Raw genomic sequence first — 27,860 nt, forward strand, 5'->3', positions numbered from 1 at the left:
ATTATTGAAATTAAAAAATGGGGGGTTTAATTCATCATGGTGAAATCCATTTATCTGAAACATTGTAGAATGTATAAGCACAAGCAAATGCAAATAAAAATAAAAATGTGAAGCAGTAATTACTTTATTATAGCTTAAAAACAGACAAAACTTACTGTATTCCGAGAAAATGTTGGGTTTTTCTAAGAACACCTTCAGAGAGAGAAAATTTTAAATCCTTTTTAATTGTCTCAAAGCAAATGACATCTACTTGTTATAACACAAATGCTAGCATGTTCAAAACTCAACTAGGAGACTGGTGGAAATACAGATGAGTTAACATTGTGAACAAAAGAAAGTACAGTCTAACTGGGAACACCTGGACCCTTCACTCCAGAAGGGATCCCTATCGTAATGGGGCACCATGAGTCTAAAATTCCAGTCTAAAATGTGACAAGTACTAGTTCAAGAAGTAATAATGTTCCATGAGGTTCCTTGTCTTTATATACTAAACACAAACATGAGTCTAGTTTTATCACTGTACCTTTTAAATCTACTCTAAGAATTTTTGAAGATGCAACTCATTAACTTTTCCTGCAAGGTGGAAAACCTTAATCAAATGCTCTAGGTTCTTAGAAGTATGTGATGGTTAATGTTTTACTTGACAACTGTCACTTGGTGGCATCAGCAGCAGTTTGAGTCTGTTGCATCTATTTCTTCTCATTCACACTCTTTCTTTTCCACTTGAGTGAGGCCACCAAACCCAATTCCTTTGGGACCAAAATTTTTTGCATAGCAAACTGCAAAAGAAGGAGGGGGAGGTAAATGGCACTCTGAAGGCTCTCAGAGGTAAATGTCTTTTGTTTTTCATTTCTAAATTACTATCAAATTTAAGTTGATAAAAAGGAAGCAAATTTGAAATAGTGTATTTCCCTTAAGTTTATCCAGATCTTAATAGTGAAACTGGTATCACATATTTGAATTACACAAAAGTTGAATCTGGTGATCTCATAAAAAATTAAGAAACTATACAGATCTAAGTAATATTTTCATTAAAGCTACTTTCCCATCTGAAAATTCTTAATAAAACTTGGTCTGATGAGTAATACAGAGTAAGCCAGAGATTTTTAAGGAGAACTTGAGCATAATCCAGAAACTATTGATGCACATTTAAGTAATTCCATTTAAACTCTATATTCATTAGTGTGTGCGTAGTTATTTATCACAACTCTGCTAAGAGGTAATGGTGAGCATATTTTTCCAAATATGCCAATTTGATCCACTTTGGGTTGACAGACTGTATGCAAAGTCACAGAACTCTGGTATTCTTTTTAAGGGTTCTCTATAAAATTTAGCTTTGGATATTAAAGCTTTGCCTATTTTTTTCCCCTTTAGCTATTTCTAGAAGTCAGGTGAAGTCTGTGACCTTTCTGGATCTGAGAAGAACATCTAGATGTATAATTTATCATTTTTGCATTATCTTCTGTGCTACCAATGCAGTGGAAATATCTTTAAATTTTACTGTCAAGAATTCTGATTTGGAGGACTAAAGATCTGTATCATTGTGGATTTTTTCTTTTAAGTGAGTGAGACTGTGCAGGTACAAGAGCCTGCCCAGCAGATATGGCCAGTGCTCTGTTAGAAGGTCTGACAGATTTGAGACGTCACATTTGAAAAATCGTGGCTTTAAAATTTAAATGTTAATGGTAAAAGTTGCAACTGCAATGTTACCATAGCACTTTGCTTTGAGAAAGTTGTTAAAAAAATATCCTGGGGATGTTAGGTGTACAGCAAGGTAAATTGCAATGGCAATCATAGGTCTAAAGACACTAACTTTCCATTGACTCTGTACCACAGTTCAGCTCCCTGCAACTCTCACCTTTACAGTAGAGCTCTCCATCCTTGTCTGTAACGTTCGTGGATTCTAAACTCTTCCCACAAATAGCGCAGCGGAAGCAGGTCTTGTGCCAAGGCTGAGCAAAGGAAGATAATTCATTGTATGGAACAGAAAGTGCACAGCCAGCAGATACAAGGAACAAAGAAGTACTGCTTTGTGTGGTGTGGAAAGCTTAAATTAATTTGTTGATGCTGTGGCTTCCATTTTAAGTCATTCTGGGTTAGCCTTGTTAACAACAGTTACATTGTCTAATATATCTTCAATTGCCACTACAAATAAATGTTTATACCCAGAGATGGAGGAAGAGCCACCTTGTACAGTAATCTGTGCTTGGTCCTCAGACATCAGTAAGAAGCAAAAAGTTGAAAAATGTTTACAGGAAGTACAAGACTTTAAACCTATTGTAGCAATTTGCAAATTCATCCTCATATTTTCTTTATGAATGAAAATTTAAATTATCTGAGACCTCTTAGCTATAGTTTCTCACCATTATAAAATGGTGGGGTTTTTCTCCTAGCACTGAAGTCAATACTTACTTTCCCTCCTCCCATGATCTTCTCCGCAGCATACACTGATTTGCCACAACGGGGACATTTATCCACATCTACCATCTTTTTGGCAAACTTGGAAGCATTAGTTGGTGTTGAAGGGCGAGCAGGCTTTGGTGACCCCCTAAAACAGAAGTTTTAAAGCTGCTTAAAAATGTTACCTTCTTTAGAAAAAGGATTTCATTATTTTTTAGTAAGGCATAAGAAAATACTAAATTTCTGGTCTCTGACATGCAAAAGGGGATAAAAAAAGAAGAAAATTGAAGTACTCTATTGAATTCTGTGTTGTGTGATTGAGAAGCTGGCAGCAGTCACATGCAGAAAAGATTATATTTAATAAAAATTGAAGTGAAAACCAGTTTTCTCTCATTGAGAGGCAAGAGGGAAAATGGATGAATGGAAGAAAAGATGTCTCTAGTCTTTGTAACTGGTTATCTGCTGGTACTCATCAAACTAAAAATAAAAATTCAGGTTTTTCATGCCGTAATTTCATTAGGCAGTGAAATATTTGGACAGGGAATTGCGGTTCTTACCTGGCCTGGGGTCAGGACATCAGAAAAGTAGCTTTGTTTTTTTATTTCTGAGCTTTGTGCTTTATATCTTTGTGCATAAAGCCTTTTGCAGAGTGATTTCTGAATTATCAGGTAGTTGGACTGCAACAGGTCATTATATCCACAGGATGCAACATTTTTCAGTGCAGAACTCTGCCCCTAATGGATTTGTATGGTACAGGAGCTACAGTTTAATACATTGTTTAAGCTTTTATTTCCTACACAGCTTCTTGGTTAATTGGTTTCTTTATAGTCAGACCACCAGAAGGAAGAAGCGTCGTTGATTTAGAAATGTGCAGCTTTGAGAATTGCAGGAAAATCCTATAAAAATGAACTGTCAGAGCCAATTATGTGCTTTTGGAAGATGGTATCCCATTAGAATTTCTTTGTTCAAATACATTCTTAGTGTGTTTGTAAGTGTTATTTGAACCACAGGGAGGATTTAGAAATGTTATTTCCCGCATTGAGAGGAGAACTAACAGTATGGGGTAATGTGATTATTTCTCTAAGAGTAAAACGTTAACTGTATTTTAGCCTCCAACAGGAAAAAAAATCTTTTTCTATGGTGAATGTGACTTCACCACTGTGCTGCAAATGGCAGATTACAATTGCAGTGAGTATTTACATGCGTGGTGGCATATAAAGGCTGTTTCTGCAGAATAATTGCCTATTGAAGGAGGACATAATTTGAAAGCAGACTTAAAGAGATTGAACATCATTAAAAACTGTAAATTACTGTGTCCATGGAGGGAAAGGGTGTAGGAAAGTCTGCTCTGCTCCTTATGCTGGATGTTGTTATAGAAACAGAATAAAACATATAAAACACCCTGGTAAGAGACAAGTAGGACCAGAAAAAGGAGCTGTCATTGGGATTTAACTCACTGCTGAAGATTCAAGCCCAGGTGGTCTCCAGTGTCAGTGCTGAGGCATCCAGCCCCTTGTCCAAAGCCAACACCTTTGGGGCCGTATTTTCTCCCGTAACAGGTTTTGCAGTAGATTTCAGATTCATGAGCTGCTACAGTGGTGCTGTCCAGAGCCTTCCTGCAAGCCACTGAAAACAGGGAGAGAGAGGTATGTAGCAGCATTTGCCTTTTCAAATTTGAATTTGTGTGTTTAAAATAATTAGAATTAGTGCCTGTTTTTGGTTAGCTTTAAAAATACGGGGAAAGGAGCCAGTCATTATAAAACTTGTCAGTGTAAAACTTGACTGGGCTATTGCTGAAGTAAGGGGGAGGTGCATGTGTATGCACAAAACCTGTTATTCTTTCGCCTCTCTGAAGTTATCCTGTAACCCCAGGGATCTGTGAAGCTTAAAATGGACTTGAGATAACCATCCTCAACTCCCAAACCATTAAAAGAGGGAGGAAAGAAGGTTGCAGAGACATCAATGCTACTGTGCATCTGGACTTTTCAAAATACTTGCTCTGAGTCTGTGGTGGCTTTCTCAGCTCAGCCCAGGCTGTTTTGATGTGGTGTGTTTCTGAAAGAGGCTTTAAAATCAACACCATGTCTGGAGTCAGGCCAGACATGTTGGGGTTCTTTTATCATTACTTGTTTGGTGGAGCTGTGGCACTATGGCAAAGCAAATGTCAGATCTGTCAGACTCCATCTACGGTGTCAAGACTGTGGATGTAGCCGTTCCCAAACAGAGCTTTTACAAATCATGTTTGGTACAGAGAATGATGGTTTAGTTTAGCTCACTAAGAAAGGTCTGGCAGGCTTTTGGACAGAAGATGCCATAGGAATTCCCAGCTTTCATCAGGGAATACAAATTATATCATCTACAGCACTACTAATAATGAATAGGGGAAAAAAATAGTAGCTACACTCCTCACTACTTGCCGAGGAGTTCATGCCTGTGTTTGCTGCACCTCTTTGGGAACTCCGTGTGAGACAGCCTCCACTCCACAGAGAGGAACGTCTTTCAATTCAGAGTCTCTCTTGAAAACCAGGATTTTCTAGTATGCTAAAAAATTACTATTTCATACTTCTTATGAATTGTTCACTGTTTGACAGTAGTTTATTAGAAGTGGGGAAAAAATAGGCAAAAACTTTCTCTTCAGAATCCTTAGAATGAATGCTTGCCCTCCAGAGGGCATTCCAGTCATGGGCTATTGATAGCTTGGAAAACAAAGTTGCTGAGTTCATGTATGCAACAGAAAGCTGTGAAATACAGACGTATTAGAAGTGGCCAGTAGTGCAAGCTCTGGAGGAGCTATCTGGGGGTTTGATTAGCCCCTTTCCTACATGTTTACTTTAAATGTCCTCTGAATCCAATTTATCCACTGCCAGGAATTTTCACCCTAGAACCTCTGCAGCTTTAATTACAGATTCCTAGAATGGTTTGGGTTGGAAGGAACTTTATGTAGTTCCAACCCCCAGACCAGCTTGCTGTTAAGGGGCAGTATGTAATACTAGTTATACATCCCCAGCTCTCCAGTTATCTTTGTGGCTTTCATCCTCCCTGCATTGCAAGGAGGAGGAAATAGTTTGCAAAGACCTTTATACTTAACAGAAATAAAATGAGACACTTCTGTAAATGTGTGAACCTGATCTCCTCATCTTGCTTTAAGATGATAATTATATTTGCTAAGGGAGTTATGGGATGATGGAAACTCTAGCAGCAGATAAAGTGTTTCTATTTCTGGTACCCTAGGGATAGGGTATCGATTCACCACGACAGACAGAGCAAAAGCCCTTGAAGTGCTATTGTTGAAATAACTTTGAGACCTGTCATCTGCCAACAGATCCTGTTCTCCCACCGGTGCTGAGGAGATCCAGGTTGATAGTGGGAGATCCTGCCAAATATCCATCACAGCTGCACTTTGGGTAAAAGCTCTCAGTGAAACATCAGTCTGCAGGTAAACAGGAGTCTGCATGGGAAGGAGGGGCTGCTGGAAACAAGTTTCTCTCTTGCAATACTTGTAGGGAAAAACTATGGAGCAGAGAGGATTATATAAAGTTTAGCTTGTCCGATTCTTCCTGTGTTAACAGATTGCTTTGAATTGTTTCTAATTCTGCTGAAACTTCTTTGGTCAAAAAATACTGATGTGTTTTGTATGCCCGGTCAAATATAATGGGAAATAGAAGTTATATTTGAAATAGTTTTATTTAGATATGTAAAAACGTGCATCTAAACTAACTGTTTCCATGCCTGAGTTTAGGCTGGGAAGAAATCTTCCTTCTGTTGAGAAATGAAATCCTATAAATGGTTCATAGAAAAGCCCATGAATGTGATACATGATCCTGAGGCACCCATGGCTGCTGAATAGTGTACGTGAACCATGGGGGACAGTAAAGCCAATTAACATACCTTTCATATGCCAGCTGGGTAACTTTAAGGATTTGACCTTAAATATATTTCTGATGGGAACACTTTTTTTAGTATCTAACCTATCAATAATTCAATTCAAACTTAAAACAAGGGGCAAATAAAAGAAAATTTAAAAAAAACAAACAGCAAAATACACCATCAACCAACCAACCAAGAAAAGCCCCACAGCAACCCAAATATTCAATAGAGCTAATGGATATAAGTCATTCAAGTCACTAAAGTCACTAAAATAAAATATTTCAGTTGTACTGAGAATGAAGTTTACACTTGAGAAATATTCATAACTATGCTCTATTAGGATTGCTCTTTATTTTTATTTACTTATATTTTTTATATATATATTTTATATTTTTTATACTTTATTTTATTTATTTATAAAATAGTTATAGGCAGAACATGGAAGTATTAAGAAGGTTCTAGTTGAGACCAAGATTTTCCTTCTGCCATTCTCTAAGAGTTAGCTGAAGGTTGTCAGTTAACTGAAAACTTTTTGAGGGAATCCTTTCTTACTTGGTCTTTCAGGCATCACTAAAGGCATCATTTGGACTTTTAGGCATTACTTTTAGGGCACCTGGAGAAAGGCAAAGACAACTCAGGTGTGTCCTTTGAACTCATTCTGCAAAGTGCTGCACTTTATTAGCTAAACACAAAATGTTAGTCTCATACCTTCAAATATGAAGTCTCTATCCCTCCAGGAAAGGAAGGAGAAAATTTGATTCAATGGCTCCTGAACTGTCATGATGGAAGTTGTACTAAAAAGGTACTAATCCCAAGTATTGTCTGCAAAATAAATTTTTCACTGATCTTTAGTTATTAACAAATTGTTTGCTCTCTCCCTCTCTATAAAAGGCAAACAAAGCTGAATTGGTACCTTCTCTCTGGTTTTCTTGGGTTTTTTTGTTTGTTTGTTTGTTTCGTAATTTCTGCCTCTTCTGCAGAGAAAGCAAAACTCCTGGAAGCCAAACATCACAGAGGAGTGTGGAGGGAAAGAGTAAGTAAGAGTAAGTGAAGTGGATCTACATGAAATATGGGAAGGAGGAGGCTGAGGTATGTGCAGAGCATTGGTGGGAAGGTTTTGATGACACCAGGGTCTTTCAGCTTTTCGGTGTGGAAAAAATCAATGTCGGGATGTGAAAATAATCATCTCCTGAAAGTGAAGAAGTAGTTGTCCTTCTATCTAATGAGTGCTGTTTGTTTAGTTCTGCTGGACTTTTTAAGCTGAAGCAAACCTGTTATGTGCCACATTGTGAGTCAGAAGGAAGAGTTTCCTGGAGATGGGCCTAGATACCTTGATTTTGCGGCAACTCTGTGTCCCTGACAAAATCTTTCCAATGTTTGGACAAAGAAAAGCCAAAAGCCCAAGAGGCAGATTGCTCCAGGTAAAAGGCAACAAAACTGCTGGCCAAGTAATACAAAAATAGAAGTTCTGGCTTTAATGAAAGAGTTATACAGAGCTGTAGGGGTTCTGTAATGTTAAACCATTCAGCCCAGCTTACTGCAGAGGAAGCACGACTTGTGGAAACTCCTTCCATTGCACTGGATTTCCTCAGCGTGGTACACTGTCTTTTCACAGGCCCCACACTTGGCTCCTCCTCCCCAGTTTGGCATCCTTATCTGGAGGGCTAACCTAGGAAATAAAATTACATAAATAAATACAACAGAAATTGTGGGGTTTTTTTAAATGGAAGAGCTTGGTTTAATAAAAAAGAAAAAAAAAAAATTCTCCCTCTCCAGTCAACTGCTACTGCTTACATGTGATATACTCTATCCTTGTGTGGTAGCAGAAGTGAGGGTGCTACCCTGGTGCTTTGGGAACAGGCACAGTCTAAATCGCTGTGATTCTCTCTTGTAGAAAAGGATATTCCTTAGCTTGGTATATTGTGATGATAGATATGTGAAATAATTGCAAGGTGTTTCAGTGAAAAGGTGCTAGGATCACTCAACCCTCTTCTGGAAAAGAGGATCTAGGATTTATTTTCCATCAAGCAGTCATTTTCTTTCAACATTGCCCACTCCTGTACCCCAGCATAGCCTTTTCTGAGTTCTTCATGAAACAGCCACAAGGTCACTGTGCTGCACAGCCATTGTAGAGTAATAATGGATAGGTTCCTGAAGTGCTTAAGGCATGGTTTTTTCCTTTGTCAATTGCATTTAAAATCTAAGCACCAGAGAAAAAAAAAGAGCCATGGAACTACAGTTCTTGCTATTCCAATTAGCACTGAAGTGCCATGCCCAAGGTCACACAGGAGGGCAGGAGCCCAGCCCAATTCTCCTGATGTCAGGCTCAGTGCCTGCCCTGTGACTGTGCTGTCACACACGTGGAACAACCCCAGCCCTTAGCCTGCCCTTCTGTTTTCTTGTTTGAGTCATTGTTTCTGGAAAGACTGGGACGTCATCTTATCATCTGCACGCCGTATTATTGGGGTGTTCCAAGCTCCTGGCATGGACCTTCCTCCTCCTTCTTGGAAAACTGGTCACCTTCTTATTATAGTTACTTTGAAGTAACTTGTGCTATTTGTGTTTGATTAAATTCACCAAAAGGTACTTTTAAGCAAGAGGAGGATTTTAAAAGCTGAATCCGACTTGCTACCTGAGAATTTTCTTCTGAGGTCAGGTGATAGAGAGAGGGGAATTTATCACAGCAGTGATGTAAAAGAGCTGGTATTTTCAATTAATTGCATTTTAGACTAACATTTTACTACATATTTACATTGGACTAATGTCCTGTGCTTATCATCTCAATGACTTCTGCACTTTAATCTTTTGAATTTCAGAATGAAATGAACAATGTCTATATGCCAGCTCTGCACCCTGAGGGGAATCTTTTCTGACAACTAAGACCAAAATTCCTGCACTGGTACAAAAGAGTTGTCTGTCTAGCAAAAGGATGGTGCTCACATTGAATCAATAGCACTGGAGACGTGACAATGGGGGGCAGGTTTTGCAGTCTTTGTTTGGTAACAGTGCAGATACCAGCATATCCAAACATCTCTGCCTTACCACAGCAGTTATTAGCATATCCTTAACCCTGTATAATTAAATAGTCACTCTTGTGATTGCTACCTTCACTAGACAACAGTACCTGTCATCCTTGTGCAAGATCCAATCTCTCCTCCTCTTTGTGAGGCTGATTTATGCTCAGCTGAACACCCTCCCCAGCTCACTCAGCCCAGCATTCTGCTGTCATACAGCAGCAGCATCATTAATCTCTTCCAGACCCTCCCAGCGCTCTTGGGAGGCTGCTCAGGAGTAGAACTGCTCTGGCAGTTCTAAAACAGTAATGGTGAAGGAAGAAAAACTCTGCTTTCTTCTAACTCTGTGTATCTGTAATGTAACAAGTGAGAAGCAAAAAAACCCTGATGTATCTGAAATAAGAAACGCAACTAACCATGCACAATGAACAGATGATGAATTTGATCTCTCTCTCTCAGTGAAGCCTTTACTGAACAGCACCGTTAAATTGACTTTTCCATTTCTTTTAAATGTGAGATAAAGGACCAGAAAGGAATCTTTCATGTAGGTAAAAGATTATTCTCACTCTGCCATTCTATATTTTCTTCTGTTTTTAAAGTACTTTTGTATTGGTGCCATTTTTTCTTTCTCTTATGAAAACAGTTCAAGCAATGCTTCAAACATTTTAAAAGCAGGAAGAGCAACTATGGATAAAAATCAGTTTTGCGACACTTCCTTGAAAATTAAAATGAAGTTTTTGTGTCTACAGTGTTCCCTTTCAAATAAGGTTTCCAGTGGAATCCCTTCCCAGCTGAGGCAGCACTGACAGCTGCCTGGAAGAAGAGTGGTTTGTACCTCTGGTCTCTGTAAAACTTCTTCTTCTCTGTTAGCTCTCCTCAAAGGCACACCAAGCCTCTGAGTCTGTGGCAGCAAGGACAGTTGTTGGAAAGTAGCTCAAATTATATCATCAGTTGAAGGGGAAAAAATAATCTCTGAAAAAGTCTGATAAAGTGTGATAGTGAACCTTGTGCTGTCAAGGGCTGTGGTTAAAGCTCTTAGAAGGACCATTGTTCCTGAGGCTAATTATAGTAACATGACTGGGCATGCATACACATTTTCCATGTTTTTTTGCCATCACCTGATGGGAAGCTGTAGGAGAAAGAAGAAAGGCACGGCAGAAATATTCCCATAAGGATACTGGTGTACAAACAGCAGGGCATGCCATAATGTCTGTGCTGGCTGGAGGAACAGCTAGGTGAGGTACCAGGGCATGTCTGTGCTCTTCCTGTATGGGCTTTGCTCATCCCTCTGGAGATGAGTGGCCATCCCTGCAGATGATGCCTGTGCAGCAGGGTTACCATGAGAAAATAACCTTCACAGGGGGTGTGGCACTCATAGTTCTGTACTCATCTAAATTATAACGGTGGATAAAGCTCCATCCTTTCAATGTGCAAATAGAAATTGGGATCCCATTTGTCATCAGAAAAAAATAGATCCAAAGTTCCCACTTCCCATAATTTCATTGGATGTCAGTGTCTAAATCCCCATGAAATTCCCTAAACTTTGTTGTCTTAATCTGGTTAACTTTTCGTATCTGCTCATCAAATGGTACCTGTTATATTCTGGTGATCTGGTGGGAAGTGGAGCAGACTCATCCTAAGCATAAGAAATGTGTGACACAGAAACTTCTGAGTGTTAGTGTAGCGACGTGTGGGCACTCAGGCTGCTGCTAAACTGGAGGAGTGTTCTTGGGCCTGCTCAGTTGCCACTCAGCTTGTGTCATTCTTCAGAATGCAGCTTCTATATGGAGCAGAATTTATATACAAGATGTGCAGCCAAGGATTCATGCCTCCCATTATTTAGAGCTTATATCACTACTTCGTAGGCTGGGCTCGGAGCAAGGAAGCCTTTGAAGCGTTGGTGTGCTCTGCACAGGCATGAAAACATTGTGAGCTGTCTTCTTTTGGGCTGTTAGTCATACTGTCCAAATCTGGGTGTCACATCACTGCCACAGAGTGTCTCTCTGTAATCAAAGTGCTATTGATAAGGATATAATCCAAAAATGTATTTTGATCCATTGATCTAAATGGGGCATAGGTGCAGTATGGGCCTGATGAAATGTGGAGGAGTAAAAGGCAGTGCTAATACCTGACTGTGCTGCTGGCAAAAAAATGTAATTAATTAATTGATTCATTGGAATTCATTCTGGTGCTTCCTTGCTAAACACAAGTTTTCTCTTCTGTGTGCTCATGCATTTGACAGTCTAGAGCTCAGGTCTTATCTGAATGGACTGCAGGGCTGTGCATTGTGTGGCTGGCAGGGTTATCTTGGGGCCACATGTGCTGCAGGATGGCTTTGAAGGGGATAAACAGAAGGGGGAATATTGGTCTTTGTGACCACTGGTAATAGAAATGCTGCGTGGGGAGTGGTGGGCAGGGTGTGCCTTGCATCTCTCTGCATTTTAGTCCCAGCTAAGGTGCTTGGTCTAGACTCGGGTAAGAATACTTATTCCTTGATTCCTCACTTAACAAACAAGAAATAAAAATATAAAACTCAAACATTGCTGTCTACATTGAAACGCAAAGTATCAAGGCCATATTTTAAATTCTTTTCCCAGCTGAAGTCTGTGGGAGTAGCCAATGCAGCCAGAACTTCACTCTGGTATCTAATCACAGCTCTGCTGTGACCTGTCCTGTGACCACCATGACTCATTTGACCGTCTTTAGTGGTACTCACCCCACCAGCACTGTGGGGGTAGCAAGATATGTCTTCCTTCATATAATAGCAATAAAATGTTGCTGTGGTTTTTCTCTGCAACTGACACTCACAGTGAGGCTTTATTTTGATGTGTCTGCATTTGAGATTCCACTGCGTCTCAAACAGCCTGGAGGTGTTTCTGTCAAAATCCAGCCCCTTGTCGAACACTTTTCTCCCTCAGCAGGAGAGATTCACAACAGAGGGAGCATTTGTGTTTGAAGACTAAGCTCATTTGATGGAGATGTGATGTTGTTATGTTTTTATAATTGTATTTCTGATATTCCAATGCATTCAGTGGACTGTGGCTACAGGTAAATTTTATTAGCGTCTTTCATTGAGCTTCCACCATGATCTCATAATAACCAGCATTTCCCCCTTAATTCTTCAATAAAGCAACAGAGAGGTCAAGGGATGGGAATTCCAACACTGGAAAGTAAATACTGATTTTTCATTGATACTGGTTACACTAAGTTACACATGGCGCTTTGAAACAAAAGATTTTAACTGACTTATTTTAACCGACTTGATGTCAAGCACGTGATGTACATTGCTGAGAGTTGATAGTGTCCCATTTCCTTGCTTTCATCTATGTTCTTCCACTTTTTCTATTATTTTCTAGCCTAATGATGCCACATTTCCTTTGAAATTTCCTTTATGCACACTTTTGTAGAAATTTAAGATTGTGTCTTCAAAAAATACAGTATCTTGACACCAGGAAAAGGTACTTCATTCTGACTTAGAAACCAACCACACCCCACATTCACATGCTTGTACATTCACACTCATAATTCAGTCTGATCCATGTGGCTGTGGGAAACTGCATCATGCTGTACAAATGACCCATTCCTTTTTCCAGGCCTAATCCTGGGCTATCAGCTTTCACTATTCCTTCCATAAGATCCTTGTCTAAATCCTTATCCCTGCACTAAGTCTTTTAAGTGCCAGGCAAAACTATTACAGACTTTGAAATAGCACTGTATGACTGAGGTAAGACACAGAATTATTTTATTTGCATACACAGCTTTATTCTCTGAAATAATTTTACCTTTAGGCAGAAAACTTTACATAGTAAAAACAAGTATGTATTTATGTGTTTATTTATTTGAATTATTGGGGATTTTTTCTGAAGACTTGGCCAATTCTGCTCTCTTAGATTGCTTGAATGATGGATTTGGGAATAATCCTTTCATCCTGTATTCTTTCCTAGCCATTTTCTGTCAAGTCTGCATAGATATGCAGATATTATTTGACATGAAACCAATTGGTCACTGACATTAAATATTTTGAAGATTTGGGGGGGTGTGTTTTAATTTTTTTACTTTCAGAATACTACTATGGAAGCACACAAATTTGTATGCTGTGTACATGTGCTTTCTAAAGACTGGCTGCTTGCAGAAAAATAATTCTGTAGCTTTGTAACATAATTTTGAAACATTCTGAAACTTCTGTTATCCAGTCCAAATGAGTGTCTCTAATGAGGATCCCCCCCAGCCCTGCTCTTGCAACACCAGTAGCTGCTCGCTTGGCTGAGCCAGAAGAATCTTTCTATTGGCTATTCCAAACCTAAAACACTGCTCCTATAGGACTCATATTTCTGTACTATACCTACATGGTTTTCTTTATCAGGCAACAAATGGCTTCTGTTAGGAATAAAAAAATACCCAAACCCATTTCGGCAGAACCCAGGAGACTCTACTTACCGGAGTTGCTTGAAGTTTCTCCCTTTTTTTCGGTCTCAGAGGGTTTGAACGGGAGGGGTTCCTGCTCCTTTTAAATGCAGTGACCACCTCTGCCTGCCCTACAAGCTGGGAGGGGAGGGGAATCAGAGTTTCAGGGATCTGAGCAATGCCATTGCTATCACCAAGCTGAAAATAACCTCTGACAAAAGCCTGGCATTTTGTTCCCTTATGTCCACTTGTGAGTAGGTGGACAACAATGCAGCCCCTCAGATTACACCTAAAGGACATTCCTGACTGCAGCCTAACAGATCAGAAATAAAGATTAAAGTTTTATAGTTGCTCTACTGCATTGCATAAATGTGAATCATAAAATAACTTTCCCGAAATTATGATCTAGTTATTAATGGTCACATTGCCAAAAGTAATTTACCTAAATAATTGTTAAAAATAATAATACATCGAAACTTGTTTGTAGCACCCCCAGGAAGACAACAGTTTTAAACTAAATAGCATTTCATTCTGCAGTTCATGGTTTGAGAGATACAACCGGTTTGTCTTCTAGGATACAGAGAATTAGGCTATTAACTCAAATATTCCATTTTTTTTACTGTTTTTAGGAATTAAGATGGGTAGCTAATATGTATAATATTTAGCTTGTGTAATTATTGCAATTATATTTGCCATGACTGACTGAGCCCCTTGGAAATGGATGAGGCTGCAGACATGTTAAAGATGTGGGCAGTAAAGTATGAAGCACTGTTTTACAGGGCTTTATTTTAAGGGCTTTGAAGGTTCAGAAGCAAATTCTCATTTTCTGAACAGATGCCTGAATTTAGCACTATTTTTCAGGATCATGGACTTTGCTCTGTATGAAAGGATCCATCCCAGGGGTTAAGCACCAGAACTCTCAAGCTAAAAGTCTCAACTTGGGGGCTTTCATGGAAGCATAAAAAAATTAGATGCCAAATCCACATCATACTTTAGGATTTAGGGGTCTGTTAGCTGAGGCTGCTAAGAAAACTCTTATGAAGCTATAAATCTGTTTGCTGTTGAGTCTGGCATGGATTTTATAATGCAGGTCCTTGGTGTAAAATTGGACTATTTCTTCCCTGAGTAGAGGATTCCATCTCTTCTTGGTCATTCTCCCCATATAGTTAATGGAACAGTTCTCTATCAGCTAAAGCCAAATGCAAAAGAGGGTGCAGTGTGTGGTGTGAGGGTTCATTGTACGAGGGCAGAGAGGAGGGGTTGGGGCAGGCCTGAGCTCCCTTTTGGAGTTCATGGGAAGCACCAAGAAGCTTCTAGAGTCTTTGTATTTGCACCCTTGGTGACTCCTATTAGGACCCCTGACATTTAAGAGGGATGAACCTTCTCTAATGTCCATTTATATTTTATAGATCATGTACTTGGATGGATTTGCACCATAACCAACTTCAGGGAACTCTGCATACAAAGTTTTTGCCCCAAAATGTAAGTATTTTCCCTTTAGTTTTGGTAGAGGATTTAAGGGAAAAATGCGGGTGAAGAACTTTTAGTCTTCCTGGTGTTGGGTGCTGCTTAATTTCTGTGCTGCTGTGTGCCCCTGTAATGATTGTTGAAAGGCTCTTTACAGCTCAATGGAACAGCTGGATCTATACAGGTTAGTTGGGATTACCTATCATTCCAGGTCAACTGTGGTTAGCACAGAGGTAACACTTCCTGGGATTGGAAGAAAAGACTCAAAATATGCAGCTGCAGTTGCATATTACGAACTGGAGTGAGAACGTAGAGTCTTCTGTAAATCAATGGACTGGATTTTCCCGGAGAGCTGGAACACAGCGACTCAAAAGAAAAGGCTGCCTGGGGATCAGAGGGACTTCCCAGAGCCCATCAGGTACTCAGGGCACGTTCCAGGGGAGGTGAGACAGGTGGGAAGAGCAGAGACCTGGGCTGTCAGAGACAAATGCAGGTCTGCTGGGGCATGAGACCCTTGGAGCTGAGAAACCAGATTTTCAGCCTGCAAAACCAGCATATAGGAAGAAAAGTGCTCATGAAAAAGCAACTGCAATGTGTCAGGAGCCAAGGGACACTGGACAGCAAGTCACAAAATGTGCTCAACTTTCCAAAATATGCTCAGCTTTCTCAGCACCATGTGTGAGGAGACCATTTCACCAAGCCTGATTACTGGAGTTTCTTAGTCTGTCAGGGGTGGTGCTCAAAAAATGAAAGGAGTGTAGTTTGTTTCCACTGAAAAATGCAAGTTTATAAAGTCTTTACCTTTATCTTTCCAAAATGAAATTCATAGGTGTAAGGAAGATCAGTTATCTCTTTGGATACTCAGTGCTCTAGTGAGAATTCTTCCCTCTTTCAGCTATTATTCTTCTTTCCCCTTTGTTTAGGAATATTTCAATAGTGATCGTGTTCTGTCAGGTGTATTTTAGATCTCTGCATTATTAAAGAGCAGATGAGTTTGTTTTACTGTGGTAGCCGTTTTAATTGTATTTTTTTATGCAGACCAAGCCTGAATCTTGGGCTTTGCTACCATTTTTCCTATACCAGGCCCATTGTACCTGGGAAGGCAGATACACTGTATTTTTATTTATTTTGTTAGCTGTTACTTGTTATATGAGTGTAAACTGTATGAGGAGCCTTCACCTTTCTTCCTTCAGTGTATATGAGACATGGCTGCCTGTATTATAATTCAAGTGGTTTGATTGAACCTGTTTGAAATTTCTGTGACGCTTGGACACACGTTCCTGAAGGCTCCAGGATGATACCTTCCTTCCTGTTTTGTTCTAACCTGTTTTTAGGAGTTGTATTATCTACTGCTAAGAATTCAGAAGTTACATTGAGTTACTTAATTCACTTTTTCACAAAATACCATTTTTTCCCCTTCCTTCAGAACACAGCAAAGCCCTGCCTGACAAAAAAAGAATGAAGAGATGCCAGTGAATATGCAATGTAAAATTTAGGTAATCTAATCTGATCAAACAGAAAAAGCCAGTGTAGAATTTTATGTAAGTTTAATCTGAACAAATCGATTTAAAAATACAGTATAAATAATTCTTAACTTATATAAAAATTGATTAAGAAAATTTTTGGGGTTTTTTGGGCTTCTTATTAACTTTACAAGAGAGCATTATTAAACATAGAAGCAAAACATTTTAACAATAGCCTTTTTGCTAAGATGAAATATTTACACACTCACAGTACTTTTTTTTTGGTGCAAAATATGTACTGACTGTACCTTTCTGTACAAAGATAATTTCATTTTACTTTGCATAGAAGAAGTCAACACACAAAAAACCCCACTAGATACATAACTTTGTCGTTAAAACACTTCAGGTAAGCCTTTCGGAAAAATTAATTAGGCATTAACTTTCTCCTTAAGAGTCAGTTTTATTTTCTAAAGCATCAATTAAGGCTATTCCAGCATTGAGATCTTGGCAATACATGTCCAAACCATTGTCCATCATACAATGCCAGACGTGTGCAGTGTGTTACCAGTAAGTAATTTTGCCTGCTAACACAGTCAGCAATTCCCTATCCCAAAATTAGTCTTCTGAAACTTCAAGTTTTCGTTGAGGAATATACAGAGCTTCTTGAGAGGTTCTTTGGGTACCATCTGAGTTTGCAGATAGCGAAGGTTCTGTGTTTGGCCCTCCTGGTGTGCGGAAAAAGTTTTCTGTAACTGTCTGAGGCTCCTGAGGTTCCTTTGGAGCAGAAGGCTGAAGAGAAAAGAGAAAGATACTTTCATTTATGGAGGAATAAAAAGTAAATTCTACTTCTAAGTTTCTGCAGGATGTTAGCAATTTTTTTTTTTTCCCCTGAAATATAAAAACTTGACTTTTTGCTGAGAAGGATATATCTGCATTCCTTGATATATATATAAAAAATACATAAAAATATACTTTTTCTCTTCCCCTTCTTTTTTAACACAAACAGATATTAGGCAGTACAGTATTACATAAAATATAGAGAAACTTCCTGTGGGAAAAGAAGTATTTAAAATCCTGTACAGTCCTACCCTACTAAAGAAAAGCCTACTAAAGAAAAGCTATTATTAAATACAAGAACTTGAAGGTAGATTAGGGAAATAACAAGGAAAGATAAAATAACAAAGGGACTGTTTGTTAATAAGTACAATCTCAGATCTATGTAAAATCCTCCCTCTAAAACAGTTGTCTCTTCACATCTTGTCATCTTCCAGCTGGCTCCACTTCCACCAAAAATAAGTCACTTATCTTCCTTGCTAACCTCTCATTTCTACTGTACTTAGGCTGGCCTTCACTGCTAGCTCTTTTTGGGCAGTGCTGATTTCTAAAGATCAAAAAGAAATGTTTATTTATAAATTTTACCTGCTGTAAGGGAATTACTGCACCGCACTTCCCACACAACCCACCATGGTGGAGTTATCATATATTTTAACTCACCTTCCCTTCTTGCACATTTGTGCTCCCTGAGCTATGGCCGATATTTTCTGATTGGGAAGAGACTGGCACATGCTGAAGAACAGGATTTGCAGCAACTTGCACACCAGCAGGTAGTAGTCCTATGTGTTGCAGCATAAAGTTCAGAGCTGAAGAGCTTGGATTTGGGGCAGAACTCGTACTGCTAGAATTGAGGCAGGAGTTGCTCAGTACAGGTGCAGCAGCTATGGAATTTGGTGACACCATTATGTTCAATGGTGTTATATGAAAAGCAGGAATATTGACTGTTTTTAGTTCTGAGGCTGGCATTGGAACGACACCTAGAATGGAAACATCAAGTGTTGAAAGGAATTAGGACAAACTGCCCCCAGCCTCTTGAGCCAGCCCCCCATGCCTTTTTCCCTGGACACGCACCAGTGATGGGAGAGCTGTAGGTCGTGTGCTGCAGAGAACACACCCCAGCCTTCTCTTTATTGGAGCACTCTGCCTTGTTGCCATGGGTGCAGTGAGTCAGAGGAATAAGATAACCAGATGGAAAAAAAGTCTGAGAAAGAAAGAGACAGCACACCTTTAGCCCAAACATATAATAAACAAACCCCAAATGTTTTCTCCAAAACTGTAATCCTCCCTCGCCTTGTTCTTATTCTTTATCCTCCATGTCCCCAGGATGCCATATCCCATACCTGTACTATTTTCTGTCTGAAATGAGACACAACAGACTCAAGGACATGCTCTTTCAATTAAAACCACACAGAAGTCAGCTGGCTTCATTTCCAGCTGATACTCGTGGTGAGGAACTATAAATCCACCTGGGATTAACACAGTACAATTAGACCAGATGGAAAAGAAACCCTGATACTGAATATCATTTTTCCAGAACAAACATCCTGGACCTATCAAATAAACACATCACCTCATTCTTGGATTGTGTTTTTCATAAAACAAATATTGGAAGACAAAGCTTTTGCATTTACACATTCTGTTTTTTGTCAACAGAACTGTTCTTTATTCAGGTTCTGCACAGCAACCAGTCTTAACTGCAGAATACTGAATTTTACTGATGAAGAGAGTTTCACGCGATTCTGTTTCAAAGTATTTGACACTAAGTACATGCAAACAAAGGACTGGGGAGGTAAGGGATCTCAACATTGCCCTCAGCTCCTTAGTGTGACCTTCATTCCAATGGAAGTCTGAAAGCCTCTTTATGTCCTCTTATTTGTGTACTCAATGCAGAAACAGAAATCCTACATTCCTACAAAATAAGGTTTTAAAAGGACACTGAAATGAATTCAACCAAAGAGAACCTGTGTAGGTGTAGTTCATTATAGTTTGTTTCTTTTGCTAAGGCTCCAAGTAGTATTTTCCCAGGGAATGGCAAGAAAATCTTACCTCAGGAGCAGGAATGGCAAATGCCACAGGTATGTCTTGTTTTGTTTTGATTTTATCTTCGTCTTCTGGAATATTTTCTGTTGTACATTGGTCACAGCAACTTGCCATGTTTTGATCTACTGTTTTGGTCTCATTCTGTCTCTCTTCCTGGACATTGTCCATTTCACGATTCATTTGTGAGCTTTTGGAAGGTGTTTTTTCGTTCTTAGTGGATTCTCCCTTTGAAAAAAGTACATATAAAAAGAAAGGCAGGTGTTGAAAGGCTTAACGATCTCATTTAGAGCCCTACAATGATATTTATCCATTCTTAAAAATTGGAAAGCAAGCTTTTTACTCCATCTTCATTCCCAAGTTTGTGCTATAAAAATTTCTGAGCCAGGTCCATGTTATCACCTCTTGTTTCTTCCCAGCTAGTGGGTGTTTGATAGCATGTGCTCTCATAAAACACCCATAACATATGATGACTGTTTAGGCAAGCCAAATTTACAACAGATTTATAATTTATAGAGATGTTAAAACAATCAGCAATTGAGGAATAGAAAGCAATCCAGCCCCAATCTCTCCATATACATCAAGTTTATCTGAACCTCTTATTCTCTTCATGTGCTGTTCTATTATGCCTACAACAACCCAACACTGGGTGGAAATATTTAGCAGATATGAGGATTTTGGGATGTTCTCTGTCCAGTGATTTTTATACATCCACTTTCTCTCCTAACACCTCTAAAGCCAAGAATGGATGCCAGCAAGTTTACAGAATCCTAGAATTCAAGAGACATTGACCAACCTCACTCTCAGCCTGACCAACTCCAGAATCATGTATAAATAGGTATGTTTTGACATCATGTTGTTAGTTATTTTCATTACACCTGTACACTTTGTCTTCTTAGATACAAACCCCAGCCTCATAAACATTGGCAGACTCAGCAAGTGAACACCGTCTCTTCAAGCCTGATGTTATTTAAAATGCCTACACGCACAGGCAGACTCCTACATCACTTTGAAAATGAGTAGGTGGCAACATCACTAAGCCATGAAATGGCATTTTAAAACTAATTTAACTTACCAAAGAAGAATCAAGGCTTTCCTCATCACTTTTATGCCTTTTAATTAAATTATTCTCTGGTAATGCTTGTGATCTTTTAAGGCACCGCTGAGATGAAGTTTCTGATTTCGTCTCAGGTCTTTCTTCAGCTGCCAAGGATTTTGTAGGCTCATCCGGACCTTTCTGAGTGTCCCTTTCCTCAGTGGTTATTTTATTTAATACCTTTGAATTATTACTCTTAATTCCAGTTAGGTTAGCACATGGCAGAGGTTGCAACATGAAGCCTGGGCTGTACGTTGTCACCGTGTGGGCTTGGGAAGGGTGCAGACAGATTGCATATGAAACCCCAGACTGAGGATGAGGTAAGATGACTGGTGACATGGAGCTGTGGCTTGCAGGGCACACCCCAAGGGGCTGGCTCAGACCTGGCTGCTGAGAGGGTTCAGGCTTGGGAACAGCCTCAGGCGAGGACAGGGCACATTTCATTTGCATCTCTTCTGCTGCCCTTCAGAAAAAAAAAAACCAAAAAGATTCACAAATCTGTTTTAATTCCTTCATGCAGAAATGAATGTCCTGACAAATTATTTTCTGTAATACAAAGACTTAACATGAACTTGTACTTCTCAATTCACCCAAGAGAAAATAATTGAAAAACGAGCCTGCAGTACTCAGGGTTACTGGTTTTTGCAGGCTATTGTCCCACCAAACAGAGCATAACTTTAACTTGTTCTCATCTTTAAACTTGTGCAGACTTACTTGGATTGTCCTTCCAGCTGATGTTTAGTGATTGCTGGAAACTGAGCTATTGTATTTGGGAAAACTGGTAAACTTTGATAAGTACCTGGTCAGAGGAGAAGAACAAATCAAAACGGAGTACATCAAATTCAGAAGTTAAAATTTAACTTTACGTTGAGGAGACTGCATTATGTAATGTAACATACACGTTTAATGATACAACTTATCCTCAAACTCAGCCCAGATTTGATTTGATCAACTGGACATCAGCTTACATCAAACAAATTCTAAAGGCCCAGAAAGAATCCCTAGCAAGAACATGAACATTGACAGGTACTTTTCTGGGCACTTTTTGGAATACAGAATTGGTTAGATAGTATGCTCCAAAGTAGAGTTTCCACAACAAAGCAGGTTCAGAAAAGATCCAATATTCAGAGATTCAGTGATTCTAGACAAACAGAGGGTTTGTAGCCATTTCTATATTTTTGACAGTTCTTAAGAAGGATTTTTTGAAAGGAACCATTTTGAACCCATGCATTTGCAAGTCCTGTTAGAAGAGATCAAGCTCAAATATTCAATGCAAGACTACATCTGATTTTAAAAACAAAGAAGTTTCTAAAAGAAAAGTTAGGAAAATATATGTACTGGCACTTATTTTAACTGGGCTGGTTGGAGCAGACTGGATCTTCCTTCTGTCGTTCTCTATACTCTTAACTAATTTTATTAGAGATGAATGCCGAGTAAAGTTTTGCTTTCCTTTTGAAGGAAAAAGGGCTTTTGAGCACTGCTCTTTGGAAGGGATGGATTCTGAAACAGGTGGGGAAGAGGTTGTAGAAGTTGCTTCCAGCTTAGTATCTGAAAGACAGAAAAAATGAAGAAAATATGTACCAAATGCAGATTCAGTAATTAAAAGCAATTATTTGAGCCTGGCTTATAATTCTTGAAGTACCAGCAGCAGCAAACAGGGAAATTCAAGAATCTCAGTAGGTGAACATCCACTATGTACAAATAGATACTGGTTGCTGTGCTGTTAAGGACAGTGATGTGACTAGTAAAGGATTTTCTGCTTAGTTATTCTCTCTTTTGGTCAAAAAATTCTAGCAGAGAAAACAAAAAAACAATCATATCAGCAGAACAAAAGGAAATGACAGATACACCTACCCTGAGTATTTGGCAAGACCTCAGGTCCTGTCCACTTGAATGCTGGTTTTCTACCTCTCTCCTCTGTAACATGAACTTTTTTGATAAGCTTAAGGCTGCTGAGAACATTCGCTATGTCATAAAGTCTTCTAATTTTGGCTGAAATGAAAGAAATAGCATACCAGCTGCAATTAACAAGTTAGCATGTATCAGATAAAGAAATGTTGTAACATCTGTTAAGCAGCTAAAAGGAAAAAGCTTTTAAAAAAATTGTAATAACAATTTTGTGGAGCAAAATTTATACAATGAAATAACACTGTGATACAAAGTTTACACATAAAAATAGAACAACATTGATACAGACCTACACAAATCCTGTAGTATCCTTAAATATAAGTAGATTAAAAAGGTACACACATGCAATGGCAAACATGGGAACTGGAAGGAAGAGAGACACTAAAATGGAACAGGATAATCATCCTGCATGTCTTCCCTGTCTCTAGGTTGAGGTATTAGGGGAAAGTTTCAGGTAGCAATCAAACTACGGGTGAGTTCTAGAGCAAAGTGAACATGCTTAGGTCATGGAATTTTTTGGCTTCATAACCAGGAATGTGGTAAAACATGGAATTGATACTTGAAATACAGGTAGACAGATGGAATGCCCTGAAAATGCTTTGACTGTGTGTCAGGTTCTTATGGAAGACTAAAAGCAAGCAAAAACCACTACTGAGTAGCCACCCACACTCACTATGTTGCTGTGATGCAGTGGAAAGGAAATCAAGAACTGAAACCAGAAAGGATCAGTATTTACATAGACACAATTCCACAAAAAAAAAAAAAACCAAACAAAAAAAAACCCAAAAAATAACCCAAACAAGCAAAGGAATCTGAGAATCAAGCAAGAGTCTAATTTTCAATGAAACACACAACCATCCCTCAAAAGCAGCACATTTTTAATTAATATATGTCTACTGACCTAGACCTAGAAATACCATTTCATTTGAATGGAGAGGAAGGGGAGGAAGTGCACAGGGAACTGACAGAAATGTAAAAGAATGAAGAAATAATTGGCAGTTAGAGCACAGGGTTTCACTTCCTCTGACATGCAGATTGGTTACAGGACTTTTACAGAATTTCTTTAGATTTCTACCAAGTTAATTATGTGGTCAGAACACAGATTTTGCATTCTGGGGCATCTTTGGTGAAATGATGCTGAAAACTTTGACAGGCTGCTTGAGGAAAGAGAAATTGTTACCAATATGGAGCCTTGTGACATTACTTCAGGAGGGAGGATTTAATGGACACTTCCTCTCAGGTGGGTATCAATGACCAGAAATTATGAACATCATGATTATCAATGATACAAAAATTATGAACAGCAGAAGGTTAGTGAGTTTTTGGAGGCTGAAATAAACATCTGTGGCAGGAAAAATAAGAGCATTTTTTAGTTACATGTAGTAGTACTAGGATAATTCATTTAGCTTACACTTGTTGTTGTACTTACTTTTAAACTTGCTTTTATCTAAGTCTTCTAACTGATCTTCTCCAATCAAGATTTTAGCAGCAACTTCAAGGCTCACGATTTGAGGTGTTGACACAAGGAAAAGCATCACAAATTTCTGACTCATGACTCGTAAGGACTTGTATTTCCTGCCATTCACTGATGCTGCAGCAAAGAAAAAAGATTACAGTATTCAGTGACACACCAGATACAAACACAAAATACTGAAGAAATTTGTCAGTAATAATAATTGTAAGAACAACACAGAGACTAATCAGGGTCAGTGGTGACTCCAGAATCATGTTTCTACATGACAAGAAACAGATAATTGGGTGGATACCAAGTCTAACTACAGAGAGGTAGATACATATATCCCACATATACATTTCCCATTATATCTGACAACTTGTACTCTTAAAGATGCTTAACCCTCAATTAAATTTCTTCCATGAATCAGAGCAAAATTAACAAAACAAATTGAGTAATATATGCTTCAAGTTTCTATACATTCAGTAGTAACTTCTGATTTCTATAATAGTTTAGTGGTAATGGCAATTGGATTGTATGTTGGTGTATTTGATAGTTTCACCTGAGGTAGAAACAAATTACAAGAACTGAGTGAATAAGACAAGTGAAAGAGTGCAGAGCACTTTTTCTCACCACAAACAGTTGTGGTGCCTTTGGGGCAGAATCACCTCAGGAAAAAAAAAAAGGAAGGCTAATAAATGTTCTTTTTCCAAGTTCATAGAAATGTAACATTTTAAGTACATATTATTCTTGGCATTGTAAAGAATTATTACCAGCGTGAAATTCCACTCCTGGGAGCTCGACAAAAGACATTTCTGACTGGTCACTTGAGCCAAAAGAACTTGCCATTTCTTCATTTCTTTCACTGTCAGGATCGAATTCATGCTCATACTCTCTTTTCTTGATCATCTGGATTTGCTGTATGTATTTGTTCTCTTCTCCCACCTTTTTCAGGGCCTGCAGAGTCTGGGGGAGGTTGTGGCGCCCATGCCAGACGTATCTGTTCCTGGCCAGGCGGCTCACCATGTGCAGGCTCTCCAGCACGTTCACAATGTCATAGATGCGCCTGCGCTCCACGTCTGCAGAGGGAAAGGTGAACCTGACATCTCTGCTATATAAAATATATGCACTCATGCATTACCTGCAGAACAGATTCCTGTCCGTCCTCTTAATATACTTATAAATAATTTTTGCCAATTCCATATCACAAACAGAAAATAGCCCTCACAGGTCTTGCCAGCAAGGAAAACAAATCGTGCTTCATATATGGAATGACTTGCTGTTCCAGAGTTACACTTGGCTTTCAGCATTCCTTAAGAAATAAAACTTACTGTTGCCAGAAGAGCCATTACATGGGTTTCAATACAGCTTTAGAAAAAATAGAGCATTTTTAATTATACACTGAATTGATTTTAGATTGTGTCCTTAAATATCCATGGAAACTAATAAGAAACTGTTTTGTAACTTTTTCTTGCATGTTATTTTATTAGCATGCTCTTCTTTTCTCATTTGTCTGATACACTCCTTATTTTGACCAGACATTTCTTAAAAGATATGTTCTTTTGTATAAAGTATAAAAAAACGTAAATCATACAGCTTTAAAAAATTTTATAACCATCAGCATTTTAAAAGAATTGCTCTAGGAATGAGGAATTTAAAACTGGGTTTAAATAAATTTGAGAACAGAATAAGCATCCAAAATTATATGGAGCAAAAATGTCCTAACAAAAATGGTAGGTTATTGGCAAATTTGCATGAAGAAATATTTAATAGGATGAACAGCAACTTACGTAGCTCTTCAGTGACTTCATCGAGGCAAATGTAACTTTTCTGTGAAGGGCTGGGGTAATCAGGATATCGAGCTAAGAATTTATGACACAGTAATCCGAGACTTTTCTCTTTGCGACTTGGTTGAGATTTTTCATATTCATCCCCCAATAAGTCCTCCTACATGGAATAAGAAAAAGAGATTGTGAGGTTTTTGACAATATGTAAGCACAGACAATTATCAGCTTTTAGTAAGCACTGAGGACAAAGGGCCAGTGTTCTCCCTTTGTCCTCAGCAGCTGTAAAATAAAACCAGAACATTACCTGTTGCGTGTAGCTACTCAATATCCTTACTTATATTTGGTAAATGCTCCAAAATCAAAACTTCAAAAAAAAGATGTGCCATGTCAATGTATAATTTTTATACTTGATAAACAGCCTTCAGCTAACTTAAAAAAAAAAAAAAAATAAATACAAACAACTTTACAACGTACCTGTGAACAGTGTTTTGTCTGTAGGACCTCATTTGAACTGTCTGACAGTTGCCTTCTCTGTTCTCTGCTCCTAATCTCAGGACTAGCTGCACTAATCAGCATTTTCAAGTTGGAAGTAGGTGTCCATGGATCCGCTGGAGGGGTTTCCTTCAGTTTCGGGGGTGTGGTTAGAGGCTGACAGTCAGGCTGTCTCTCTGTCAATACTAACTGTGAGGTAGCCGTTTGTTTCAAAGGGGTTTTCAGTATATTTTTGCATGGCTCAGAATGCTCATTTTCCTACATATCAAGAAAAAGAACAACGGTGATATTAAAACCCAGGTGCACCATGACCCATTTATCAATGTCAAAGGGGAATAGAGATCCATTGCATTTTTTGGGTAGCTCTGAGTCAAGGGTTCCAGTTCTACTCTGAACCAATGGGTACCTTCCCTGAAACCATTTCTGTGCCTGTAGCTTAAGACTCGGGTCCTGTGGCATTTATTCCTCGGGTAATTTCCCCTTTTCTTCCTCTGAGGCAAATACAATCAGAATGTACATTAATGCATAGCAAAGAGCAATAAATAATGCCTGAAACATATCATGACCCGGGAGCGGGTGTGATGTTGCTTTATAAATTCTTGTTGGGCTAAGTAGACATCAGCCTACATGTTAGGAAACTCTTACCCTTTATCATATTATCACCTTAACTCGGGCGACCAACCCGGTACTCAGCAGTCATAGGAGTGTTGGCAAACAAGCTCTTAACTTTGACAGTGAACTTTAACAAGCTCCCAATTCTCTCAAAAAAATTCGGAGTGGTTTAAGGTGTGGAATGTAATCGCGGGGCTTGCCGAACAAGAACATGAGAGGATAAAGACGGGAAAGTGAAGGAAAGGGGTGCCTGGGCGGGCTGGGTCAGGGATCGATCCACTTCCTTGTAGTTTCCCTCGTATTCCCCCCCTTTACTTTTCCCGCCGTGTCTCTGCGCATGTGCGGTCGGGCCCGCAGAGCCCTCCAATAAATGGGTCTGGGGTCTGTGGTGGTCCTGGAGCCCCTTTCGGTGAGGTGCCCGGGGCTCCAGGCAGGCTGGCGAGACTGGAATTGTGAGGGAAGCGGGCTCGGCCCAGCGCCGCCCCACCTTCGCGGGACCCTCTTCCAGTCGCAACTTCCCTGTCACAGCACTACAGAATGTCCGAGACAAACACGCTTTAAAACATCATTATACCTGTTTCTCCACACACCTCCTGTTAAGGAAAAAGCAAAGAGGAAAGGAGAGCCAGGAAGATGTGCTCTTTAGGGACTGTGTGGTCGTGAGAGATGAAGTTCAGGAACTTTTGTTGAGGACAGAAATTAAAGCGAAGGTAAAACACCCTCGGTTTCTGCCATTCCGCGGTTTCTACGCGCGATCGTTCCGATCGAAGCGGTTTCACCCCCAGCGGGGCTGAACGCGGGCAGCGGGGCTGTCACTGCCCCGCGGGAAGCGGCAGCCCCGGGGTTTGGCGGCTCTCGCCCACCGGAGGAATTACCTTGTCGCCGGCCCCCATCTCCCCGCCCGCCGGCCGCATTCTCCCACCGCCTCAGCAGGCGACACCCGCCGCTCCTGCCGCGCCGCTCCGCATCGCAGGTCCCGCCGGCTCTGCAGGGCGGGAGGAGGGACGGATGCAGTGGTTGAGGGTC

At 39.5% G+C, this 27,860-nt stretch overlaps 2 protein-coding genes and 1 long non-coding RNA gene across 4 annotated transcripts; 1 reads left to right on the plus strand and 2 right to left on the minus strand.

The window, feature by feature from the left end:
- Positions 1–104: 104 nt before the first annotated feature.
- CSRP3 (cysteine and glycine rich protein 3) lies at positions 105–13,866 on the minus strand. Its single transcript, XM_058850931.1, has 6 exons — positions 13,719–13,866; positions 7,806–7,936; positions 3,858–4,026; positions 2,413–2,548; positions 1,859–1,952; positions 105–779 (listed from the first exon to the last, which is right to left on the minus strand). The coding sequence occupies exons 2-6, from the start codon at positions 7,915–7,917 to the stop codon at positions 700–702; spliced, it is 591 nt and encodes a 196-aa protein (XP_058706914.1). The 5' UTR covers positions 7,918–7,936; positions 13,719–13,866; the 3' UTR covers positions 105–699.
- On the plus strand, positions 4,034–25,032 carry LOC131585154 (uncharacterized). 2 transcript variants are annotated; one of them, XR_009278871.1, is made up of 6 exons: positions 4,034–5,836; positions 7,248–7,688; positions 15,095–15,167; positions 15,364–15,570; positions 23,644–23,730; positions 24,898–25,032. It is a non-coding gene; the product is annotated as an uncharacterized LOC131585154 (long non-coding RNA). The 2 variants fall into 2 exon arrangements; XR_009278870.1 differs by lacking the exon at positions 4,034–5,836 and having other exon boundaries at positions 6,725–7,688.
- On the minus strand, positions 15,566–27,860 carry E2F8 (E2F transcription factor 8). The gene is made up of 13 exons (XM_058850955.1): positions 27,710–27,860; positions 26,205–26,480; positions 25,734–25,890; positions 24,717–25,022; positions 23,920–24,081; positions 22,437–22,574; positions 21,921–22,130; positions 21,297–21,381; positions 20,562–21,045; positions 19,496–19,714; positions 18,521–18,650; positions 18,110–18,426; positions 15,566–17,404 (listed from the first exon to the last, which is right to left on the minus strand). The coding sequence occupies exons 1-13, from the start codon at positions 27,746–27,748 to the stop codon at positions 17,231–17,233; spliced, it is 2,697 nt and encodes an 898-aa protein (XP_058706938.1). The 5' UTR covers positions 27,749–27,860; the 3' UTR covers positions 15,566–17,230.

This window comes from Poecile atricapillus, chromosome 1, assembly GCF_030490865.1.
Source record: "Poecile atricapillus isolate bPoeAtr1 chromosome 1, bPoeAtr1.hap1, whole genome shotgun sequence".
Taxonomy (NCBI): Eukaryota; Metazoa; Chordata; class Aves; order Passeriformes; family Paridae; genus Poecile; species Poecile atricapillus.

Coding starts and splice junctions, on each gene's coding strand:
- CSRP3 (XM_058850931.1), bottom strand. CDS start 7,917: ATGCCAAACTGGGGAGGAGGAGCCAAGTGTGGGGCCTGTGAAAAGACA. Junction 4,027..7,805: donor CAAGTCGTGCTTCCTCTGCA/GTAAGCTGGGCT, acceptor CCCTGTTTTCAG/TGGCTTGCAGGAAGGCTCTG. Junction 2,549..3,857: donor CTGGGCTTGAATCTTCAGCA/GTGAGTTAAATC, acceptor CTTCTGTTTTAG/GGGGTCACCAAAGCCTGCTC.
- E2F8 (XM_058850955.1), bottom strand. CDS start 27,748: ATGCGGCCGGCGGGCGGGGAGATGGGGGCCGGCGACAAG. Junction 26,481..27,709: donor AGATGGGGGCCGGCGACAAG/GTAATTCCTCCG, acceptor CTTGATATGTAG/GAAAATGAGCATTCTGAGCC. Junction 18,651..19,495: donor TTGCCATTCCTGCTCCTGAG/GTAAGATTTTCT, acceptor TTTCTTTCTCAG/ACTTTTTTTCCATCTGGTTA.